The 26,745-nt window shown below is 43.3% G+C and overlaps 1 protein-coding gene across 2 annotated transcripts in view; it reads left to right on the plus strand.

Annotated features, from left to right (window-relative positions):
* Window positions 1–7,306: 7,306 nt before the first annotated feature.
* Window positions 7,307–26,745, plus strand: part of LOC130312552 (C-type lectin domain family 1 member A-like) — a 37,927-nt gene continuing 18,488 nt past the window's right edge. The window contains exons 1-4 of one of the 2 annotated variants that reach the window (XM_056552583.1): window positions 7,307–7,375; window positions 18,027–18,155; window positions 18,836–18,925; window positions 19,952–20,254. In XM_056552583.1, coding sequence (XP_056408558.1) covers window positions 7,312–7,375; window positions 18,027–18,155; window positions 18,836–18,925; window positions 19,952–20,254 — 586 coding nt within the window. In that variant the 5' untranslated portion in view covers window positions 7,307–7,311. The remainder of the gene's footprint in view (window positions 7,376–18,026; window positions 18,156–18,835; window positions 18,926–19,951; window positions 20,255–26,745) is intronic. The other variant, XM_056552584.1, reaches the window with a different exon arrangement.

Below are 26,745 nucleotides of genomic sequence, written 5' to 3' on the forward strand. Positions count from 1 at the left end.
GTAATGTATAGAATGTATATGTAATGTATAGGATGTATATGTAATGTATAGGGTGTATGTGTAATGTATAGGATGTATATGTAATGTATAGGATGTATATGTAATGTATAGGATGTATATGTAATGTATAGGGTGTATATGTAATGTATAGGATCTATATGTAATGTATAGGATGTATGTGTAATGTATAGGGTGTATGTGTAATGTATAGGGTGTATATGTAATGTATTGGATGTATATGTAATGTCTAGGGTGTATATGTAATGTATAGGATCTATATGTAATGTATAGGATGTATGTGTAATGTATAGGATCTATATTTAATGTATAGGGTGTATGTGTAATGTATAGGGTGTATATGTAATGTATAGGGTGTATATGTAATGTATAGGATGTATATGTAATGTATAGGATGTATGTGTAATGTATAGGGTGTATATGTAATGTATAGGGTGTATGTGTAATGTATAGGGTGTATATGTAATGTATAGGATCTATATTTAATGTATAGGGTGTATGTGTAATGTATAGGGTGTATATGTAATGTATAGGGTGTATATGTAATGTATAGGGTGTATATGTAATGTATAGGATGTATGTGTAATGTATAGGGTGTATATGTAATGTATAGGGTGTATGTGTAATGTATAGGATGTATATGTAATGTATAGGATGTATGTGTAATGTATAGGGTGTATATGTAATGTATAGGGTGTATATGTAATGTATAGGATGTATATGTGATGTATATAATGTATGTGTAATGTATAGGGTGTATATGTAATGTATAGAATGTATGTGTAATGTATAGGGTGTATGTGTAATGTATAGGGTGTATGTGTAATGTATAGGATGCATGTGTAATGTATAGGGTGTATATGTAATGTATAGGGTGTATGTGTAATGTATAGAATGTATATGTAATGTATAGGATGTATATGTAATGTATAGAATGTATATGTAATGTATAGAATGTATGTGTAATGTATAGGGTGTATGTGTAATGTATAGGGTGTATGTGTAATGTATAGGATGTATATGTAATGTATAGAATGTATATATAATGTATAGAATGTATATGTAATGTATAGAATGTATATGTAATGTATAGGATGTATATGTAATGTATAGGATGTATGTGTAATGTATAGGGTGTATGTGTAATGTATAGGATGTATGTGTAATGTATAGGATGTATGTGTAATGTATAGGATGTATGTGTAATGTATAGGATGTATGTGTAATGTATAGAGTGTATATGTAATGTATAGGATGCATGTGTAATGTATAGGGTGTATATGTAATGTATAGGGTGTATGTGTAATGTATAGAATGTATATGTAATGTATAGGATGTATGTGTAATGTATAGGATGTATGTGTAATGTATAGGATGTATATGTAATGTATAGGATGTATATGTAATATATAGGATGTATGTGTAATGTATAGGGTGTATGTGTAATGTATAAGTTGTATATGTAAGGTATAGGGTGTATGTGTAATGTATAGGATGTATGTGTAATGTATAGGGTGCATATGTAATGTATAGGGTGTATGTGTAATGTATAGGATGTATATGTAATGTATAGGATGTATGTGTAATGTATAGGGTGTATATGTAATGTATAGGGTGTATATGTAATGTATAGGATGTATATGTGATGTATATAATGTATGTGTAATGTATAGGGTGTATATGTAATGTATAGAATGTATGTGTAATGTATAGGGTGTATGTGTAATGTATAGGGTGTATGTGTAATGTATAGGATGTATGTGTAATGTATAGGGTGTATATGTAATGTATAGGGTGTATGTGTAATGTATAGAATGTATATGTAATGTATAGGATGTATATGTAATGTATAGAATGTATATGTAATGTATAGAATGTATGTGTAATGTATAGGGTGTATGTGTAATGTATAGGGTGTATGTGTAATGTATAGGATGTATATGTAATGTATAGAATGTATATATAATGTATAGAATGTATATGTAATGTATAGAATGTATATGTAATTTATAGGATGTATATGTAATGTATAGGATGTATGTGTAATGTATAGGGTGTATGTGTAATGTATAGGATGTATGTGTAATGTATAGGATGTATATGTAATGTATAGGATGTATGTGTAATGTATAGGATGTATGTGTAATGTATAGAGTGTATATGTAATGTATAGGATGCATGTGTAATGTATAGAGTGTATATGTAATGTATAGAATGTATGTGTAATGTATAGGATGTATATGTAATGTATATAATGTATATGTAATGTATAGGATGTATATGTAATGTATAGAATGTATATGTAATGTATAGGATGTATATGTAATGTATAGGGTGTATGTGTAATGTATAGAATGTATATGTAATGTATAGGATGTATATGTAATATATAGGATGTATGTGTAATGTATAGGATGTATATGTAATGTATAGGATGTATATGTAATGTATATAATGTATATGTAATGTATAGGATGTATATGTAATGTATAGAATGTATATGTAATGTATAGGATGTATGTGTAATGTATAGGATGTATATGTAATATATAGGATGTATGTGTAATGTATAGGGTGTATGTGTAATGTATAAGTTGTATATGTAAGGTATAGGGTGTATGTGTAATGTATAGGATGTATGTGTAATGTATAGGATGTATGTGTAATGTATAGAATGTATATGTAATATATAGGATGTATATGTAATGTATAGGGTGTATGTGTAATGTATAGGGTGTATGTGTAATGTATAGGATATATGTGTAATGTATAGGATGTATATGTAATGTATAGGATGTATGTTTAATGTATAGGATGTATGTGTAATGTATAGGGTGTATGTTTAATGTATAGGATGTATGTGTAATGTATAGAATGTATATGTAATGTATAGGATGTATGTGTAATGTATAGGATGTATGTGTAATGTATAGGGTGTATATGTAATATATAGGATGTATGTGTAATGTATAGGGTGTATGTGTAATGTATAGGGTGTATGTGTAAGGTATAGGGTGTATGTGTAATGTATAGGATGTATGTGTAATGTATAGGGTGTATGTGTAATGTATAGGATGTATGTGTAATGTATAGGGTGTATGTGTAATGTGTAGGATGTATATGTAATGTATAGAATGTATATGTAATGTATAGGATGTATATGTAATGTATAGGGTGTATGTGTAATGTATAGGGTGTATGTGTAATGTATAGGATATATGTGTAATGTATAGGATGTATATGTAATGTATAGGATGTATGTTTAATGTATAGGATGTATGTGTAATGTATAGGGTGTATGTTTAATGTATAGGATGTATGTGTAATGTATAGAATGTATGTGTAATGTATAGGATGTATGTGTAATGTATAGGATGTATGTGTAATGTATAGGATGTATATGTAATATATAGGATGTATGTGTAATGTATAGAATGTATATGTAATGTATAGGATGTATATGTAAGGTATAGGGTGTATGTGTAATGTATAGGATGTATGTGTAATGTATAGGGTGTATGTGTAATGTATAGGATGTATGTGTAATGTATAGGGTGTATGTGTAATGTGTAGGATGTAAGTGTAATGTATAGGATGTATGTGTAATGTATAGAATGTATATGTAATATATAGGATGTATGTGTAATGTATAGGGTGTATGTGTAATGTATAGGGTGTATATGTAATGTATAGGGTGTATGTGTAATGTATAGGATGTATGTGTAATGTATAGGATGTATATGTAATGTATAGAATGTATATGTAATGAATAGGGTGTATGTGTCATGTATAGAATGTATATGTAATGTATAGGGTGTATATGTAATGTATAGGGTGTATATGTAAGGTATAGGGTGTATGTGTAATGTATAGGATGTATGTGTAATGTATAGGGTGTATGTGTAATGTATAGGATGTATGTGTAATGTATAGGGTGTATGTGTAATGTGTAGGATGTAAGTGTAATGTATAGGATGTATGTGTAATGTATAGAATGTATATGTAATATATAGGATGTATGTGTAATGTATAGGGTGTATGTGTAATGTATAGGGTGTATATGTAATGTATAGGGTGTATGTGTAATGTATAGGATGTATGTGTAATGTATAGGATGTATATGTAATGTATAGAATGTATATGTAATGAATAGGGTGTATGTGTCATGTATAGAATGTATATGTAATGTTTAGGGTGTATATGTAATGTATATAATGTATGTGTAATGTATAGGATGTATATGTAATGTATATAATGTATATGTAATGTATAGGATGTATATGTAATGTATAGAATGTATATGTAATGTATAGGATGTATATGTAATGTATAGGGTGTATGTGTAATGTATAGGATGTATATGTAATGTATAGGATGTATATGTAATGTATAGAATGTATATGTAATGTATAGGGTGTATATGTAATGTATAGGATCTATATGTAATGTATAGGATGTATGTGTAATGTATAGGATCTATATGTAATGTATAGGGTGTATGTGTAATGTATAGGGTGTATATGTAATGTATTGGATGCATATGTAATGTATAGGGTGTATATGTAATGTATAGGATCTATATGTAATGTATAGGGTGTATGTGTAATGTATAGGGTGTATATGTAATGTATAGGGTGTATGTGTAATGTATAGGATGTATGTGTAATGTATAGGGTGTATGTGTAATGTATAGGCCACTCCGGCCACACTGCAGACATTGATGAGGAAAAAGGGGATAATGACCCTCCGGCCACACTGCAGACATTGTTCAGGAAAAAGGGGATAATGACCCTACGGCCACACTGCAGACATTGTTCAGGAAAAAGGGGATAATGACCCTCCGGCCTCACTGCAGACATTGTCCAGGTAAAAGGGTATAATGACCCTCCGGCCTCACTGCAGACATTGTTCAGGAAAAAGGGGATAATAACCCTCCGGCCACACTGCAGACATTGTCCAGGTAAAAGGGGATAATGACCCTCCGGCCACTCTGCAGACATTGTTCAGGAAAAAGGGGATAATGACCCTACGGCCACACTGCAGACATTGTTCAGGAAAAAGGGGATAATGACCCTCCGGCCACACTGCAGACATTGTTCAGGAAAAAGGGGATAATGACCCCCTGGCCACACTGCAGACATTGTTCAGGAAAAAGGGGATAATGACCCTCCGGCCACACTGCAGACATTGTTCAGGAAAAAGGGGATAATGACCCCCTGGCCACACTGCAGACATTGTTCAGGAAAAAGGGGATAATGACCCTCCGGCCTCACTGCAGACATTGTTCAGGAAAAAGGGGATAATGACCCTCCGGCCACACTGCAGACATTGTTCAGGTAAAAGGCGATAATGACCCTCCAGCCACACTGCAGACATTGTTCAGGAAAAATGGGATAATGACCCTCCGGCCACACTGCAGACATTGTCCAGGTAAAAGGGGATAATGACCCTCCGGCCTCACTGCAGACATTGTTCAGGAAAAATGGGATAATGACCCTCCGGCCACACTGCAGACATTGTCCAGGTAAAAGGGGATAATGACCCTCCGGCCTCACTGCAGACATTGTCCAGGTAAAAGGGGATAATGACCCTCCGGCCTCACTGCAGACATTGTTCAGGAAAAATGGGATAATGACCCTCCGGCCACACTGCAGACATTGTTCAGGAAAAATGGGATAATGACCCCCTGGCCACACTGCAGACATTGTTCAGGAAAAAGGGGATAATGACCCTCCGGCCACACTGCAGACATTGTTCAGGTAAAAGGGGATAATGACCCTCCGGCCACTCTGCAGACATTGTTCAGGAAAAAGGGGATAATGACCCTCCGGCCACACTGCAGACATTGTCCAGGTAAAAGGGGATAATGACCCCCTGGCCACACTGCAGACATTGTTCAGGAAAAAGGGCATAATGACCCTCCGGCTCCACTGCAGACATTGTTCAGGAAAAAGGGGATAATGACCCTCCGGCCACACTGCAGACATTGTTCAGGTAAAAGGGGATAATGACCCTCCGGCCACACTGCAGACATTGTTCAGGAAAAATGGGATAATGACCCTCCGGCCACACTGCAGACATTGTCCAGGTAAAAGGGGATAATGACCCTCCGGCCTCACTGCAGACATTGTTCAGGAAAAATGGGATAATGACCCTCCGGCCACACTGCAGACATTGTCCAGGTAAAAGGGGATAATGACCCTCCGGCCTCACTGCAGACATTGTCCAGGTAAAAGGGGATAATGACCCTCCGGCCTCACTGCAGACATTGTTCAGGAAAAATGGGATAATGACCCTCCGGCCACACTGCAGACATTGTTCAGGAAAAATGGGATAATGACCCCCTGGCCACACTGCAGACATTGTTCAGGAAAAAGGGGATAATGACTCTCCGGCCACACTGCAGACATTGTTCAGGTAAAAGGGGATAATGACCCTCCGGCCACTCTGCAGACATTGTTCAGGAAAAAGGGGATAATGACCCTCCGGCCTCACTGCAGACATTGTTCAGGTAAAAGGGGATAATGACCCTCCGGCCACACTGCAGACATTGTTCAGGTAAAAGGGGATAATGACCCTCCGGCCACACTGCAGACATTGTTCAGGAAAAAGGGGATAATGACCCTCCGGCCTCACTGCAGACATTGTTCAGGTAAAAGGGGATAATGACCCTCCGGCCACTCTGCAGACATTGTTCAGGAAAAAGGGGATAATGACCCTCGGCCACACTGCAGACATTGTCCAGGTAAAAGGGGATAATGACCCTCCGGCCACTCTGCAGACATTGTTCAGGAAAAAGGGGATAATGACCCTCCGGCCACACTGCAGACATTGTTCAGGAAAAAGGGGATAATGACCCTCCGGCCTCACTGCAGACATTGTCCAGGTAAAAGGGGATAATGACCCTCCGGCCACACTGCAGACATTGATGAGGAAAAAGGGGATAATGACCCTCCGGCCACACTGCAGACATTGTTCAGGAAAAAGGGAAATAATGAGATGAAGGTGGTGACTCGGCCTCCAGGTTCCCCTGATCATCTGTGGGATGTGCTGGAGAAACAAGTCCCCTCCATGGAGGCCTCACACCTTACAGGATCTGATCCCACAGGACACATCACAGATCTATGGGGTCCGGGCCTGATAGGACTTGAGCCATGAGGGGGTTCGGCACAATATGGTGGGTGGGGATTTGGTTCCGTCTGATCGATGTCTCGTATCGTGTCTGGAGATTAGAATATTCTCAGTTCCTCTTTCGCTTACACATTTCTGTTCTCGCCCCCGATCAGGACGGACATGGCTGTGACTTACGCTGATCTCAGATTTGCCGAGATTCCATTGAGGGAGATCAAAGTGTCCGGTACTGTCCAATCTTATTCCATTCCGGGGGGGGGCGGGTTCTGCAGACTCATATATTATGTATATCAGGTTTTATTATAACTTTTATCTGTAGCAGAAGGCGTATACTATAATATATACTATAGTTATGGATATGACGCCATCTTGTGGTGGTCACCGGGATGATGTAGCGGGTGATGATGAGGTCCCCGAAGTGTCACGTAGCGGTGTAACCCCTCTAATACAGCTGCTACCCTACACAATGCCCCACCTCATGATCCACCTCTTTTCCCAGGCTAGGGGGTGGGGTTGGGACAACTCCTGTATTAATTGGCTAGGAGTCCTACATGTGACTAGATTTTGGTTTAATCTGTACAGAAATACAGTGATACAAGTAATAAATAACCCTCTGCATGCTGGGGAACTCAATATATGCATGTTGTGATGGGAAAACATATATATATGTACCACCCAAATATATATTTTTTGCCCACCCCGTATATTTTGTGGTAAAATGATGATGTAATTACAAAGTAAAATTGGTGGTGTAAAAAACATCATCATCATCATCATCATCATCATCATCATATGGGTCTGTAGGTAGGAAACTGAAAGATTTATAGCTATCAAAATGCAAGGAGGAAAGGACTGAGCCCTCTAAGGGTTAATATCCTAGCCCCTGACTAGTCAGATGGGTGGCACTTGGTACGGCTGATGACTCTTCCTAAAATCCTATAAGCTAAAAGAGAGACAAACAATTGATAAAATACCCAAGTAATGTCTAATAGTGAAGAATCAATCATTTTGTGAACAAATCAGATTCGTAGCAAAATTTTACAATAAAAGTTTGTGATGAGAATCTGATTTTTTGGTGATTTTCCTCAGGGAAAGGAGTCGGGACTGTTAGTCCTCCTGCTGGGTACGGAATATCCACCTGGCTCTAGTGTAGGGGGCGCCACAAATCCTGTCCACTTTTCTTTATAGGAGTCCTGTCTAATCTTTTCATGGAAGTCCTGTCTGATTTTTTGATAGGAGTCATGTCCGATCTTTTGATAGGTGTCCTGTCCAATCTTTTGATTGGTATCCTGTCTGATTTTTTGATAGGAGTCATGTCCGATCTTTTGATAGGTGTCCTGTCCAATCTTTTGATTGGTGTCCTGTCTAATCTTTTGATAGGAGTCATGTCCGATCTTTTGATAGGTGTCCTGTCCAATCTTTTGATAGGAGTCATGTCCAATCTTTTGATAAGTGTCCTGTCCAATTGTTTGATCTGAGTCATGTCCAATCTTTTGATAGGTGTCCTGTCCAATCTTTTGATTGGTGTCCTGTCTAATCTTTTGATAGGAGTCATGTCCAATCTTTTGATAAGCGTCCTGTCCAATTGTTTGATAGGAGTCATGTCCAATCTTTTGAAAGGAGACATGTCCAATCTTTTGATAGGTGTCCTGTCCAATCTTTTGATAGGAGTAATGTTTAATCTTTTGATAGGTGTCCTGACCAATCTGTTAAGCAGAGATCCTACTCAATACCACATGATTCATTACACTGGCTGGGCCGGTCACTTTGATGAATCTGTAACTAATTTGACAATTTCACGATGGGAGGTCTCCTTATCTCTAACAAACAGCAGAGGCCCCCAGCTGGGGTACAGACATGGCAGTCACACCAAGGTGCTTGAGGGGCCCAAAGGCTCCTCTGCCAAATAAGATGGCACATGATAACCCAGTGGATAGGCTGCAGTCTATAAAGCCCACCTATTGCTCAGCAATAGCGCAGACCCCAGTACAGCTGTCCCTAGTAGGGCCGTAGAAGGGGCAATGTGCAAACTACATGCAAAGACTGTAATACGTGTCCCCTTAGTCATACAATGCCCATATAGTACCATACTGTCCCCACATATTACCGTACTGTCCCCACATAGTACCGTACTGTCCCCACATATTACCATACTGTCCCCACATATTACCGTACTGTCCCCACATAGTACCATACTGTCCCCACATATTACCGTACTGTCCCCACATATTACCATACTGTCCCCACATATTACCGTACTGTCCCCACATATTACCGTACTGTCCCCACATATTACCGTACTGTCCCCACATATTACCATACTGTCCCCACATATTACCGTACTGTCCCCACATATTACCGTACTGTCCCCACATATTACCATACTGTCCCCATATAGTACCATACTGTCCCCACATAGTACCATACTGTCCCCACATATTACCGTACTGTCCCCACATATTACCATACTGTCCCCATATATTACCATACTGTCCCCACATAGTACCATACTGTCCCCACATATTACCGTACTGTCCCCACATATTACCATACTGTCCCCACATATTACCGTACTGTCCCCACATAGTACCATACTGTCCCCACATATTACCGTACTGTCCCCACATATTACCATACTGTCCCCACATATTACCGTACTGTCCCCACATATTACCATACTGTCCCCACATATTACCATACTGTCCCCACATATTACCGTACTGTCCCCACATAGTACCATACTGTCCCCACATAGTACCATACTGTCCCCACATATTACCGTACTGTCCCCACATATTACCATACTGTCCCCACATATTACCATACTGTCCCCACATATTACCGTACTGTCCCCACATATTACCATACTGTCTCCACATATTACCATACTGTCCCCACATATTACCGTACTGTCCCCACATATTACCGTACTGTCCCCACATAGTACCATACTGTCCCCACATATTACCATACTGTCCCCACATATTACCATACTGTCCCCACATATTACCGTACTGTCCCCACATATTACCGTACTGTCCCCACATAATACCATACTGTCCCCACATATTACCATACTATCCCCACATAGTACCATACTGTCCCCACATATTACCATACTGTCCCCACATATTACCATACTGTCCCCACATATTACCGTACTGTCCCCACATAATACCATACTGTCCCCACATATTACCGTACTGTCCCCACATATTACCGTACTGTCCCCACATATTACCATACTGTCCCCACATATTACCATACTGTCCCCACATAGTACCGTACTGTCCCCACATATTACCATACTGTCCCCACATAGTACCATACTGTCCCCACATATTACCATACTGTCCCCACATATTACCATACTGTCCCCACATAGTACCATACTGTCCCCACATATTACCATACTGTCCCCACATAGTACCGTACTGTCCCCACATATTACCATACTGTCCCCACATATTACCGTACTGTCCCCACATATTACCATAATGTCCCCACATATTACCATACTGTCCCCACATAGTACCATACTGTCCCCACGTATTACCGTACTGTCCCCACATATTACCATACTGTCCCCACATATTACCATACTGTCCCCATATATTACCATACTGTCCCCACATATTACCATACTGTCCCCACATATTACCGTACTGTCCCCACATATTACCGTACTGTCCCCACATAGTACCATACTGTCCCCACATATTACCATACTGTCCCCATATAATACCATACTGTCCCCACATATTACCGTACTGTCCCCACATAGTACCATACTGTCCCCACATATTACCATACTGTCCCCACATAGTACCATACTGTCCCCACATAGTACCATACTGTCCCCACATAGTACCATACTGTCCCCACATAGTACCATACTGTCCCCACATATTACCATACTGTCCCCACATATTACCATACTGTCCCCACATAGTACCATACTGTCCCCACATAGTACCATACTGTCCCCACATATTACCATACTGTCCCCACATATTACCGTACTGTCCCCACATATTACCGTACTGTCCCCACATATTACCGTACTGTCCCCACATATTACCGTACTGTCCCCACATATTACCGTACTGTCCCCACATATTACCGTACTGTCCCCATATATTACCATACTGTCCCCACATATTACCATACTGTCCCCACATATTACCATACTGTCCCCACATATTACCGTACTGTCCCCACATATTACCATACTGTCCCCACATATTACCATACTGTCCCCACATATTACCGTACTGTCCCCATATATTACCACTGTCCCCACATATTACCATACTGTCCCCATATATTACCATACTGTCCCCACATAGTACCATACTGTCCCCACATATTACCGTACTGTCCCCACATATTACCATACTGTCCCCACATATTACCATACTGTCCCCACATAGTACCATACTGTCCCCACATAGTAGCATACTGTCCCCACATATTACCATACTGTCCCCACATATTACCATACTGTCCCCATATATTACCACTGTCCCCACATATTACCATACTGTCCCCATATATTACCATACTGTCCCCACATAGTACCATACTGTCCCCACATATTACCGTACTGTCCCCACATATTACCATACTGTCCCCATATATTACCATACTGTCCCTACATATTACCATACTGTCCCCATATATTACCGTACTGTCCCCACATATTACCATACTGTCCCCATATATTACCATACTGTCCCTACATATTACCATACTGTCCCCACATATTGCCATACTGTCCCCACATATTACCGTACTGTCCCCACATATTACCATACTGTCCCCATATATTACCATACTGTCCCCACATATTACCATACTGTCCCCACATATTACCATACTGTCCCCACATAATACCATACTGTCCCCATATATTACCATACTGTCCCCACATATTACCATACTGTCCCCACATATTACCATACTGTCCCCACATATTACCGTACTGTCCCCACATATTACCATACTGTCCCCACATAGTACCGTACTGTCCCCACATATTACCGTACTGTCCCCACATAGTACCATACTGTCCCCACATAATACCATACTGTCTCCACATATTACCATACTGTCCCCACATAGTACCATACTGTCCCCACATATTACCATACTGTCCCCACATATTACCATACTGTCCCCACATATTACCGTACTGTCCCCACATATTACCATACTGTCCCCACATATTACCATACTGTCCCCACATATTACCATACTGTCCCCACATATTACCATACTGTCCCCACATATTACCGTACTGTCCCCACATATTACCGTACTGTCCCCACATATTACCATACTGTCCCCACATAATACCATACTGTCCCCACATAGTACCATACTGTCCCCACATAATACCATACTGTCCCCACATATTACCGTACTGTCCCCACATATTACCGTACTGTCCCCACATAGTACCGTACTGTCCCCACATATTACCGTACTGTCCCCACATATTACCATACTGTCCCCACATATTACCATACTGTCCCCACATATTACCGTACTGTCCCCACATATTACCATACTGTCCCCACATATTACCATACTGTCCCCACATATTACCGTACTGTCCCCACATATTACCATACTGTCCCCACATATTACCATACTGTCCCCACATATTACCGTACTGTCCCCACATATTACCGTACTGTCCCCACATATTACCGTACTGTCCCCATATATTACCATACTTTCCCCACATAGTACCATACTGTCCCCACATATTACGATACTATCCCCATATATTACCGTACTGTCCCCACATAGTACCATACTGTCCCCACATAGTACCATACTGTCCCCACATAGTACCATACTGTCCCCACATAGTACCATACTGTCCCCATATATTACCACTGTCCCCACATATTACCATACTGTCCCCACATATTACCATACTGTCCCCATATATTACCATACTGTCCCCACATATTACGATACTATCCCCATATATTACCATACTGTCCCCACATAGTACCATACTGTCCCCACATATTACCATACTGTCCCCATATATTACCGTACTGTCCCCACATATTACCGTACTGTCCCCACATATTACCATAATGTCCCCACATAGTACCATACTGTCCCCACATATTACGATACTATCCCCATATATTACCATACTGTCCCCACATATTACCATACTGTCCCCATATATTACCGTACTGTCCCCATATATTACCGTACTGTCCCCACATATTACCGTACTGTCCCCACATATTACCGTACTGTCCCCACATAATACCATACTGTCCCCACATATTACCGTACTGTCCCCACATATTACCGTACTGTCCCCACATATTACCGTACTGTCCCCACATATTACCATACTGTCCCCACATATTACCATACTGTCCCCATATAGTACAATACTGTCCCCACATATTACCATACTGTCCCCACATAGTACCATACTGTCCCCACATAATACCATACTGTCCCCACATATTACCGTACTGTCCCCACATAATACCATACTGTCCCCACATATTACCGTACTGTCCCCACATAGTACCATACTGTCCCCACATAATACCATACTGTCCCCACATAGTACCATACTGTCCCCATATAGTACAATACTGTCCCCACATAATACCATACTGTCCCCACATAGTACCATACTATCCCCACATAGTACCATACTGTCCCCACATAATACCATACTGTCTCCATATATTACCATACTGTCCCCACATATTACCATACTGTCCCCACATAGTACCATACTGTCCCCACATATTACCGTACTGTCCCCACATATTACCGTACTGTCCCCACATAGTACCGTACTGTCCCCACATATTACCGTACTGTCCCCACATATTACCATACTGTCCCCACATATTACGATACTATCCCCACATATTACCATACTGTCCCCACATATTACCGTACTGTCCCCACATATTACCATACTGTCCCCACATATTATCATACTGTCCCCACACATTATCATACTGTCCCCACATATTACCGTACTGTCCCCACATATTACCGTACTGTCCCCACATATTACCGTACTGTCCCCACATAGTAGCATACTGTCCCCACATATTACCGTACTGTCCACACATATTACCGTACTGTCCCCACATATTACCGTACTGTCCCCACATAGTAGCATACTGTCCCCACATAGTACCATACTGTCCACACATATTACCATACTGTCCCCACATATTACCGTACTGTCCCCACATAGTAGCATACTGTCCCCACATAGTACCATACTGTCCCCACATATTACCATACTGTCCCCACATAGTACCATACTGTCCCCACATAGTACCATACTGTCCCCACATATTACCGTACTGTCCCAACATATTACCGTACTGTCCCCACATATTACCGTACTGTCCCCACATAGTACCATACTGTCCCCACATATTACCGTACTGTCCCCACATATTATCATACTGTCCCCACATAGTACCATACTGTCCCCACATATTACGATACTATCCCCATATATTACCATACTGTCCCCACATATTACCATACTGTCACCATATATTACCGTACTGTCCCCATATATTACCGTACTGTCCCCACATATTACCGTACTGTCCCCACATATTACCGTACTGTCCCCACATAGTACCATACTGTCCCCACATAGTACCGTACTGTCCCCACATAGTACAATACTGTCCCCACATAATACCATACTGTCCCCACATATTACCGTACTGTCCCCACATATTACCATACTGTCCCCACATAGTACCGTACTGTCCCCACATATTACCATACTGTCCCCACATATTACCATACTGTCCCCATATAGTACAATACTGTCCCCACATAATACCATACTGTCCCCACATAGTACCATACTGTCCCCACATAATACCATACTGTCCCCACATATTACTGTACTGTCCCCACAAATTACCATACTGTCCCCACATAATACCATACTGTCCCCACATATTACCGTACTGTCCCCACATAGTACCATACTGTCCCCACATAATACCATACTGTCCCCACTTAGTACCACACTATCCCCACATAGTACCATACTGTCCCCACATAATACCATACTGTCCCCACATAGTACCATACTGTCCCCACATAATACCATACTGTCCCCACATAGTACCATACTGTCCCCACATAGTACCATACTGTCCCCACATATTACCGTACTGTCCCAACATATTACCGTACTGTCCCCACATATTACCGTACTGTCCCCACATAGTACCATACTGTCCCCACATATTACCGTACTGTCCCCACATATTATCATACTGTCCCCACATAGTACCATACTGTCCCCACATATTACGATACTATCCCCATATATTACCATACTGTCCCCACATATTACCATATTGTCCCCATATATTACCGTACTGTCCCCATATATTACCGTACTGTCCCCACATATTACCGTACTGTCCCCACATATTACCGTACTGTCCCCACATAGTACCATACTGTCCCCACATAGTACCGTACTGTCCCCACATAGTACAATACTGTCCCCACATAATACCATACTGTCCCCACATATTACCGTACTGTCCCCACATATTACCATACTGTCCCCACATAGTACCGTACTGTCCCCACATATTACCATACTGTCCCCACATATTACCATACTGTCCCCATATAGTACAATACTGTCCCCACATAATACCATACTGTCCCCACATAGTACCATACTGTCCCCACATAATACCATACTGTCCCCACATATTACTGTACTGTCCCCACAAATTACCATACTGTCCCCACATAATACCATACTGTCCCCACATATTACCGTACTGTCCCCACATAGTACCATACTGTCCCCACATAATACCATACTGTCCCCACATAGTACCATACTGTCCCCATATAGTACAATACTGTCCCCACATAATACCATACTGTCCCCACATATTACCGTACTGTCCCCACATAATACCATACTGTCCCCACTTAGTACCACACTATCCCCACATAGTACCATACTGTCCCCACATAATACCATACTGTCCCCACATAGTACCATACTGTCCCCACATAATACCATACTGTCCCCACATAGTACCATACTGTCCCCATATAGTACAATACTGTCCCCACATAATACCATACTGTCCCCACATAGTACCATACTATCCCCACATAGTACCATACTGTCCCCACATAATACCATACTGTCTCCATATATTACCATACTGTCCCCACATATTACCGTACTGTCCCCACATATTACCGTACTGTCCCCACATAGTACCGTACTGTCCCCACATATTACCGTACTGTCCCCACATATTACCATACTGTCCCCACATATTACGATACTATCCCCACATATTACCATACTGTCCCCACATATTACCGTACTGTCCCCTTATATTACCATACTGTCCCCACATATTATCATACTGTCCCCAAACATTATCATACTGTCCCCACATATTACCGTACTGTCCCCACATATTACCGTACTGTCCCCACATATTACCGTACTGTCCCCACATAGTAGCATACTGTCCCCACATAGTACCATACTGTCCACACATATTACCATACTGTCCCCACATATTACCGTACTGTCCCCACATAGTAGCATACTGTCCCCACATAGTACCATACTGTCCCCACATATTACCATACTGTCCCCACATAGTACCATACTGTCCCCACATAGTACCATACTGTCCCCACATATTACCGTACTGTCCCAACATATTACCGTACTGTCCCCACATATTACCGTACTGTCCCCACATAGTACCATACTGTCCCCACATATTACCGTACTGTCCCCACATATTATCATACTGTCCCCACATAGTACCATACTGTCCCCACATATTACGATACTATCCCCATATATTACCGTACTGTCCCCACATAGTAGCATACTGTCCCCACATATTACCATACTGTCCCCACATATTACCATACTGTCCCCATATATTACCGTACTGTCCCCATATATTACCGTACTGTCCCCACATATTACCGTACTGTCCCCACATATTACCGTACTGTCCCCACATATTACGATACTATCCCCACATATTACCATACTGTCCCCACATATTACCGTACTGTCCCCACATATTACCATACTGTCCCCATATATTACCATACTGTCCCCACATATTACCATACTGTCCCCACATATTATCATACTGTCCCCACATATTATCATACTGTCCCCACATATTACCGTACTGTCCCCACATATTACCGTACTGTCCCCACATATTACCGTACTGTCCCCACATATTACCGTACTGTCCCCACATAGTAGCATACTGTCCACACATATTACCATACTGTCCCCATATATTACCATACTGTCCCCACATATTACCATACTGTCCCCACATATTATCATACTGTCCCCACATATTATCATACTGTCCCCACATATTACCGTACTGTCCCCACATATTACCGTACTGTCCCCACATAGTACCATACTGTCCCCACATATTACCGTACTGTCCCCACATAGTACCGTACTGTCCCCACATAGTACCATACTGTCCCCACATAGTACCATACTGTCCCCACATAGTACCATACTGTCCCCACATATTACCGTACTGTCCCCACATATTACCGTACTGTCCCCACATATTACCGTACTGTCCCCACATATTACCGTACTGTCCCCACATAGTACCATACTGTCCCCACATATTACCGTACTGTCCCCACATATTACCGTACTGTCCCCACATAGTACCATACTGTCCCCACATAGTACCATACTGTTCCCCATCTGTATCCAGGACACTAGAGTCCCTCTCATGTGTAAATCATTGCTGTTTATTTCTTTCCTATTACAGAGGACCTAGCGGAGACTGATGCAGAGGATGGAGATGTGATGTATGAGAACATTACTGGTCCAAACCAACCCAGAGTAAGGACAGCACCACCAGCGCCACCTACTGGACCTGACAAATATCTCAGGACAGGTATTAGCATTGCTGTATCGGTTTGTTTATTAAAGGACTAGTGCGTGTGTTTTATATAAAGTATATACTACCCAATTATTATACGGAAGAAATGGGCAACAAGATATTGAGTGTTGTCTTATATGTCGGAGTATAAAGCTTATAAAAGAGGTGCTGCTCACTGAAGAAAAGACATCACTTTATTAGTGCACAGACAACACATTTCCAGACTGTACAGTCTCTTCATCAGCTGACCTGATGAAGAGACCAATATGCTCTCAAAACACGTCTGAGCACTTATAAACAAGCAGAACTTACCATAGTGTACCTGACCTGTGTGGTGCAATCACTGTTGTATCAGGTATCGCTCTATGGTGCCCTGAGTATTCCTGCCAAACAATCATCCATCATTGTGGGACAACCTCCTGTCCTGCGGGGGCTGGGATGTCCTCCACCATCTCTACAGGGATTGTCATTGAATGATTCTGGTGACTTCTCTGGAATGAGCAGAAGACATTATAGGATAATATATGTATTAGGATTAAATATTTACCTTGCTGTAGTCTTTTCCAACAAGGGTGCCTGCATGTATTGTTAAAAACTACAACTTCCAGCATGCCCAGACAGCCAAAACATCAGCCCAAAGTGCCCTGGTTGGAAAATTAACTAGTTGGATATTAACTATTTTCTACCTCCTTTAGGATTCTGGGCCCTGGTTCCCCTCCCAACACTGATCCTCCTCCTGCTGTCTCTGCTGTTTTTGGCCTCCACTATTGGATTGACAGTGACATGTAAGTGATGTCCGGAATGATATTAAGGGTTAATGATTAGAAGTAGCAAAGTGCCCATCATGGACACCACGTAGAGTAAGGATGTCCCTGTGCTTTGCTCTATCTGTTATGTAGACTCTTGGGCCCAGTTCACACATTTATTTACAGTATGATGCAGTGGGGTGGGGGAGAGCTGAGCGTGCATCGCGGCCAAGGTAAGCAAAAGGATGTGCTACACGTCAGCCGCTGCCAACCGCTGATGTTGCACTTGGTTTTTAATGTGTTTTTTTTCCTCTATTGTTTTCCTGACCTTATTCCCAGACTGTGTTTTTGTGGTTTTCTTGACCATGGCATAACCGACACTTATTTTGTGAGGGGAACGTCACCCAGTTTATAGTCCATCACTTAGAGCAGATTGTCACACTTATTTAGTGAAGGGAATGTCACCCAGTTCATAGTCTGTCAGTTATGGCTAATTGTCACACTTATTTAGTAAAGGGACTGTCACCCAGTTAAGAGTCCATCACTTAGGGCAGATTGTCACACTTATTTAGTAAAGGGACTGTCACCCAGTTAAGAGTCCATCACTTAGGACAGATTGTCACACTTATTTAGTGAAGGGAACGTCACCCAGTTGATAGTCCATCACTTAGGGCAGATTGTCACACTTATTTAGTAAAGGGAACGTCACCCAGTTAAGAGTCCGTCACTTAGGGCTGATTGTCAAGTAGGAAGGGACAGAGTTGGGGCTCAGTTTGCACACTTATCTGCCCAACGTGACACACGTGTTTTGATTTTAACAGTTGCTGGAAGCAGTTTTGGCTTTACCAGGGGAATGGATCAAGACCTGTGATTTAGACCTGTGAAAATTGAAAAATTTTGGATTTATGAGAGAATACAGAAAAACAGAAGGACCGTGTGACATTAATATGCCCCCCTCTTCCCAACGCCTCCCCCCCACCACCACCACCACTTCCCGATCATTATTATTGATCGATGTTCATTCCCTCTAGAGTCTTTACTGATGGTGGATTCATTCATTTTCAGACATCGAATTGTCCCATCAGTTCCATCATCTAAACTGGAGTCTGACCCAGGATCTTCAGAGGAAGGAGGAGGAGTTATCAGCAGGAAAACGAAACCTGGAGAGGATCTGGGAGGAGAAGGAGAAGATGGTCCAGGAAAAAATACACCTTAATGCCTCTTTAAGGGAGTGTGACCGGAGATCTGCTGGTGAGCGGGAAGACTTGGTTTGGGGAATCAACCACCTGAATACTTCCTTACTGGAGTGTGAGCGGAGGGACAAGGAGTCCACTGATAAGAAGAAAGAGGCAGAGGAGCGTCTGAAGGGTAATATCCAGGATGAGGTCCCCGAGCCATAAAGTCACAGGACACAGATGTCCCATATGGGCAGGGAATCAGTGCACTTTAGCTCTCACCCAGAACCCCTGTCTCTGCCTATTGTGTAATCGCCCTAAACAATGATTTCACAACTAAAAGATGGTCCTTACTCTAGACTGAGTGCAGGAACGTCTCTGAAATACAATAAAGGTAAGGGAGGAACAGTCAGGACACAATTGGTTAATATGCACAGGATACTAAACTCAGAGTAGGCAAATAAACAGAAAGGATAGTCAGCCAGCCAAATCAAAAGCCAAGAGGACAAGAGAAGTACCAAATAATATAGCAACGGGTTAACCAAATATCAGAGCCGAAGTCACAGAACCAGAACACAGAATACGATGCAGGAAATAGAGGAGAGCTCTTTCACAAGCAAAGTCTGAGAGGACACTGCAGACTTAAAGGGGACTGTTCCGAATTCATGAGTCGGCGCCGGGAGCTTGTGACGTCCAAGCCCGCCCCTTCATGATGTCATGCCCCGCCCCCTCAATGCAAGTCAATGGGAGGGGGCGTGACAGCCGTCACGCCCCCTCCCATAGACTTGCATTGAGAGGGCAGAGTGTGATGTCATGATGGGGCGGGGCTATGATGTCACGAGCTCCAGGTGAATATACTGATCTAATAGTGGAATGGATGGAGTCATGCATTGTTATCCTTCAGGGAAAAGAAAAACAAGCACCCGGCAAAATAGTGAGTGCAGCTCTGGAGTTTCACCACTAGAGGCAGCATCTTCCTGTCAGACTGCTGAGTGTGGAGTGAGTCATTTGGTGAATGGTTTGGTGTGTGCTCTGAGCTCTGCGTGTGAACATCTGCGCCGGACACCGTTCTTCCTTCCCTGGAGGGAGAGTGTGTGTTCCGATATGAGTGAGGAGAGGAGAACCCCAACACCTGCCCCTCGAACCAGGTCCACAGGGGGAGCCAGCGACCAGCTGCAGAGGAGATGCCATCAGGAAACACATCTGAGATCTCCGGGTTAAGATGCAATTCAGCGATGCACCCCCAGCCCTCCCTGAACCAGATGTGACCAAGAGTAGTCGCAAGGCTGCTCCTGCGAGTTGTGGGACCATGTACACAAGTTCTGCTACAGGTACTGTGGAAATAAGCCCTGGAATTGTGACTGTGAGGTTAAATGCCCATGGAGGTGTGGAGGAGGATTGGGGAATGCCTAGGGCCCGGGAGCCTGGAGTCACCTATGGCTACTGGGTTGCGGAATGCCTCCATGGGTATGAAGAAGCCAGGAACATTTCCAAGAGGAGATAGGTGAGGTCAAAGCGTTGTTGGACACTGCGCCCAAGTGGCCAAAGGTTGAACTGTCTGCAAAAATCAAACAGCTGAAAATTTTTATAAAGAAGATAAAGAAAAAGAGAACTTTTATTTTGGACCATTCAGAGAAAAACTGTTAAATGACGACCGATTTATAGAAATGGAGAAAAAAACGGAGAGGAAGCTGAGGGGACCTCAGCCACGGGTGGAGACGGAAGGAGACGTTGAGGAGGACGATAATGTTGAGCCGAATTCACCCGGGGGTCTGCAACATCTGACCCCATACAGTGGGCCCCCCATACAGCGGACTGGCCGCAGGGTCAGCTTACTGTGTGAACCCCATTGATCAGCCCGGCTGAGTGCAGGATAGTGGGTGGAGTTTAATGTGGCGGTGAGCTCGTCGCTGTTTGCAGTAACAGTGGTGGAGCAGCTGAGGTATCGACTGTGAGGTATGACAGAGGTATTGGGCCAGCGATGGGCAGTAAAGGCTTTGATACATTAGGTTGTTCCCTAATGGAAGGGGGGGGCAACTTTGGAGCAGCGGTGTCTTCGTGAAAGAGCTGCCGGGGCTAAGATGTCTTCACCTACCAGAAAAAAGACTGAACTTAAACCTTTATTTTGTATTGGCGCCACTTATCCTGATCAGCGGCACCCAGGAGCTGGACAATCTAGTAATGAAGCGAAGGGTACCAGTAAAAAGCTGGGGCCACTACTAAACAGGCTAGGCAGGCTGCCCGGTCCTTGTATAAGGGACCGGCCACTTGTCCTGTGGAGGGAGCTTCAGCTATGGTACTCAGGGATACAGAGTGTACAAAATTCAAATCTGCTTCAGAACACACTGGTCCAGCCACTATGAATGAGAAGGTTAAAGGGGTACTCTGCCCCTAGACATCTTACCCCCTATCCAAAGCATAGGGGTATAAGATGTATGATCGTGGGGGTCCCGCCGCTGGGGACCCCTGCAATCTTCCTACTGCACCCGGTGTTTGTTTAGAGCGTTGGGTGCAGCGCCGGAGGCTCGTGATGTCACAGCCACTCCCCTAAATGCAAGTCTATGGGAGGGGGTATGACGGCCGTCATACCCCTCCCATAGACTTGCATTGAGTGAGCATGGCAGTGACATCATGAGCCTCCGCCTCGCATCGCCAGTCATCCGGCATGGTGCGAAGTTCACTCCGTGCATAAGATGTCTGGGGTGCTGCAGCCAAGATCTTGGGGTCCCCCGCGATCAGACATCTTATCCCCTTCCCTTAGAAAGAGGGTGAGATGTCTAGAGGCAGAGTACCCCTTTAATGTCGAGTGACTACTAATAATGATCTGTCTGGGGCTTTAAATGGTGGTATGGGCTGTAGCACAGGTAGAGGTATGGAGGGCACGTTGGCAAAAAAAGGTCCCAATGGTTTGAGTATGGAATATGTGGAGGAGGGTGGTGAAGCGGCACAGATTAGTCATGGGGACATAGGACCCGGTCCAGTCGCTTCCCAGGGGGGCACCTTCCTCATCCTCTGGCTCTGGGGAGAGCAATTTGCAGCAGTGTCTCCTGGGGGGCCTTAAAGGGGTACTCCAGTGGAAAACTTTTTTTTTTTTTTAAATCAACTGGTGCCAGAAAGTTAAACAGATTAGTAAATGACTTCTATTAAAAAATATTAATCCTTCCAGTACTTATTAGCTGCTGAATACTACAGCGGAAATTCTTTTCTTTTTGGAACACAGTGCTCTCTGCTGACATCACGAGCACAGTGCTCTCTGCTGACATCTCTGTCCATTTTAAGAACTGTCCAGAGTAGGAGAAAATCCCCATAGCAAACATATGCTGCTCTGGACAGTTCCTAAAATGGACAGATATGTCAGCAGAGAGCACTGTGCTCGTGATGTCAGCAGAGAGCACTGTGTTCCAAAAAGAAAAGAATTTCCGCTGTAGTATTCAGCAGCTAATAAGTACTGGAAGGATTAAAGGGGTTATCCAGGAAAACATTTTTTTATATATATCAACTGGCTCCAGAAAGTTAAACAGATTTGTAAATTACTTCTATTAAAAAATCTTAATCCTTTCAGTACTTATGAGCTTCTGAAGTCAAGGTTGTTCTTTTCTGTCTAAGTGCTCTCTAATGACACGTGTCTCAGGAACCGCCCAGTTTAGAAGCAAATCCACATAGCAAACCTCTTCTAAACTGGGCGGTTCCCGAGACACGTGTCATCAGAGAGCACTTAGGCAGAAAAGAACAACCGTAACTTCAGAAGCTCATAAGTACTGAAAGGATTAAGATTTTTTAATAGAAGTAATTAGCAAATCTGTTTGCTTTCTGGCACCAGTTGATTTAAACTAAAAAGAGTGTTCCACTGGAGTACCCCTTTTAAGGAGAGGGGAGAGGTCAATGTAGAGGGTAGGGAGGTTGATCTATCCTTCTGGACAGAGAGACATGGTCTTTCAGCCTTCCGAGAGGAAAGAGGGGGGGATACTGTGTGGTCCCTCCCAACAGCCGGGCCAGGTGGTCTCCGAAGGAATGTGGTCCGGCTGAGGTGGAGAGGAAGTGATACATGTCCTCCAAGATCTAAAGTTGTTGAGCTTCTGCTGAAGTTGGGCTTTAAGGCAGCTGACATCATCTACGCCTTGATACATCCTTATGGTACCCCTGAGTTCGATATCAGCTTTGTTTGGCCGGAGGGGCTTGAGCTCTTCTGGTCCAATTATGAGCTGGTAAAGAATGAGCCCGGCTGGCGAGACTTTGCCACTCAGGCAGTGTCTCGCCAAAATAACTTGTTTTAACCCGTAATGAATCACTCTCTTGTATTGACATCATGACGTGGCTAGCTCAGTATGGAGAAGTGGTGGAGGTCCCAAAAAAGAACAGGGATGAATATGGCATGGACATTTATCGTCAAGCTCAGGCTTTCAGGAAACACCGTTACCCATATACCATCTGCGACCTTCCTCGGAAGAGATCGTATCCAGATCTTCTACCAGGGTCAGCCGAAGCTCTGTCACAGATGTGGTGACCCCACACATTTTAGTGCCAATTGCACTGTGCAGAAGTGTACTCTGTGTGGGGAAATTGGCCATCTCGCTACATCTTGTGCAGAGATTAGGTGTCACCTGTGTGGTGACTTAGGTCACCCATTCAGTCGCTGCCCTCATTTTTTTGTCAACGCGGTTGATGCCCCGATGGGGGTAAGTCATGAGGTGGACTCTGCTGGGGGGATGGCTGGCGGGGATGAAGGGGTTCAGGGGCCAGGGAAGTAAAATAAGCAGAAGATGCCTGCCCAACTGAGGCGTCTCAAGAAGCGTCAAAGGGATAGGGAGATTCGGGAGTCACAGGAGCATCGGCCAACTGAGGTGTCTTCTGATCCTGTCCCTGTGACCAGTCTTACTGCTGGGGCCCTGGGGGATAGTGAACTGGATGAGGAGTTTGGGAGGATCCACAAAGACGAGGATGCTGTATCCTCGCTGTTCTCCCATGGTGAGAGCACGGATGAGGACAGTGGGAGATGGAGGAAATAAAGTGGGGTACTCGGAGGAATAAGTAAGGGAGATTTAAGATCTTCTCTCACCCACCAGATGCCAATGGAAGGTACAACTGACCCCCCTCTGATTGATCTCTCCAATAAATTCTAGGCCCTCTGCGACATTTCCTCTTCGGAGGAGGCTGGGGGTGAGGATCCGGTTGTTGCAGTGGGGCCCACAGGAGATGCTGAGTCCTCTCTCCCTGGGGAACCTATATCTTCAGGGGGGGAGACTGGCCCAGAGTCAAGGGATGAGGAAAATATAAAGATAGGGAAAATGGACACATCCATCTCACTAAAAAGGGGTAAACCATCATCTGATGAGGAGGGTGGTGGGGTGGATGGGAAGGATGGTGGGAAAAGGAAAGCTGTCTAACTCAATCCCCCTTGATGGCGGCACCCTCTCCGTTGACTCTGGCGTCCATTAACATTGCCAGCATTAATTCAGATATGGCTCAATTTGCAACCTTTGATTTTTTGGCCCATATTAATGCTGATATTTTATTTTTGCAGGAGACGAGGCTTACAGACATGTCATCTATATATAAGGCTAAAAGAGAGTGGAGGAATGGGCCCTCCTACTGGTCTCTTGGGGCCGAGCCGTATAGCGGAGTGGCGGTCCTTTTTACAGCATCGGTAGAATGTTGACGGTTTATCAAGTTAGAAATGGGGAGGTGCCTGATCTTAGATGTCCTCATGAGGGGACAAGAACTTCGCCTTATTAACATCTACGCCCCACAGTCTAAGTGGGACCGGAAGTGTCTCTTTATGAGGATCAAGCCCTATCCGTTTACAAGTCCGCAGGTGGTCTTTGGAGGGGACTTCAATGCTGTCACGAGGCCCCAAGACAGGGGAGGTGCCAGAGACAAGCTGACTTATGATAGCGTCGCCCTTAATAGCGTAGCAAGTGAGGCTCGCCTGGTGGATGTCCACATCCGGCACACCCCAGGCCACGCGGGATTCACCTATCATAGGGGTAGTTGTAGGTCTAGGATAGATAGGTTTTATTTAAAGGAGGAGGCCGTCTCTTCAGCAGTGTCTGTTGTTGAGGTGGAGTTCTCCGATCACTGTTTAATTTTGTTTTCTCTGAATGTCCCAGAGACTCCCCGGATGGGCACTTGAGCACTTTGTCTCGACTGGAGGTAGTCGTGATGATATCTCCAGAGTGAAGTCCTTGCTGATGAAGTGCCAGTACGACAGACAAGCATCTTTGATTTTTGAGAGGGACTACGGAAAGTACCGCTCGCCCGACCCTTACAGAAACTGCAAGATGTCAGTGAATAGTAAAATAGTCCCAGGACTGATTGATAGTAGGGGATCCTTGAAAAGGTCCAGATCAGGGATCCTGAAAGTCATCAGATCCTTTTACTCACACCTCTTGGGGAGGAAGGATCTAGATCGGGATAAGGTGTCGGCTTTCTTGGCTGAAACCGTCCCTGAACCAGGAGTAGACCCCTCTCTTGACGTTTTGACAGAGATGATCTGGGAAGAGGAAGTCAGGATGGCTATTGATGGGCTTGCCCTAGAGAAGTCACCCGGTCCAGATGGCTTAACATCTGTGTTCTATAAGACCTTTAAGGACACTTTGGTTCCCCTCTTGACCGAGGTATTTAATGAATATCTATCCTCGGGCACTCTGCCGAAGTCAATGAGGAGGTCAGCGCTAATCATCCTGT

Source organism: Hyla sarda, chromosome 1, assembly GCF_029499605.1.
Source record: "Hyla sarda isolate aHylSar1 chromosome 1, aHylSar1.hap1, whole genome shotgun sequence".
Lineage (NCBI taxonomy): Eukaryota > Metazoa > Chordata > Amphibia > Anura > Hylidae > Hyla > Hyla sarda.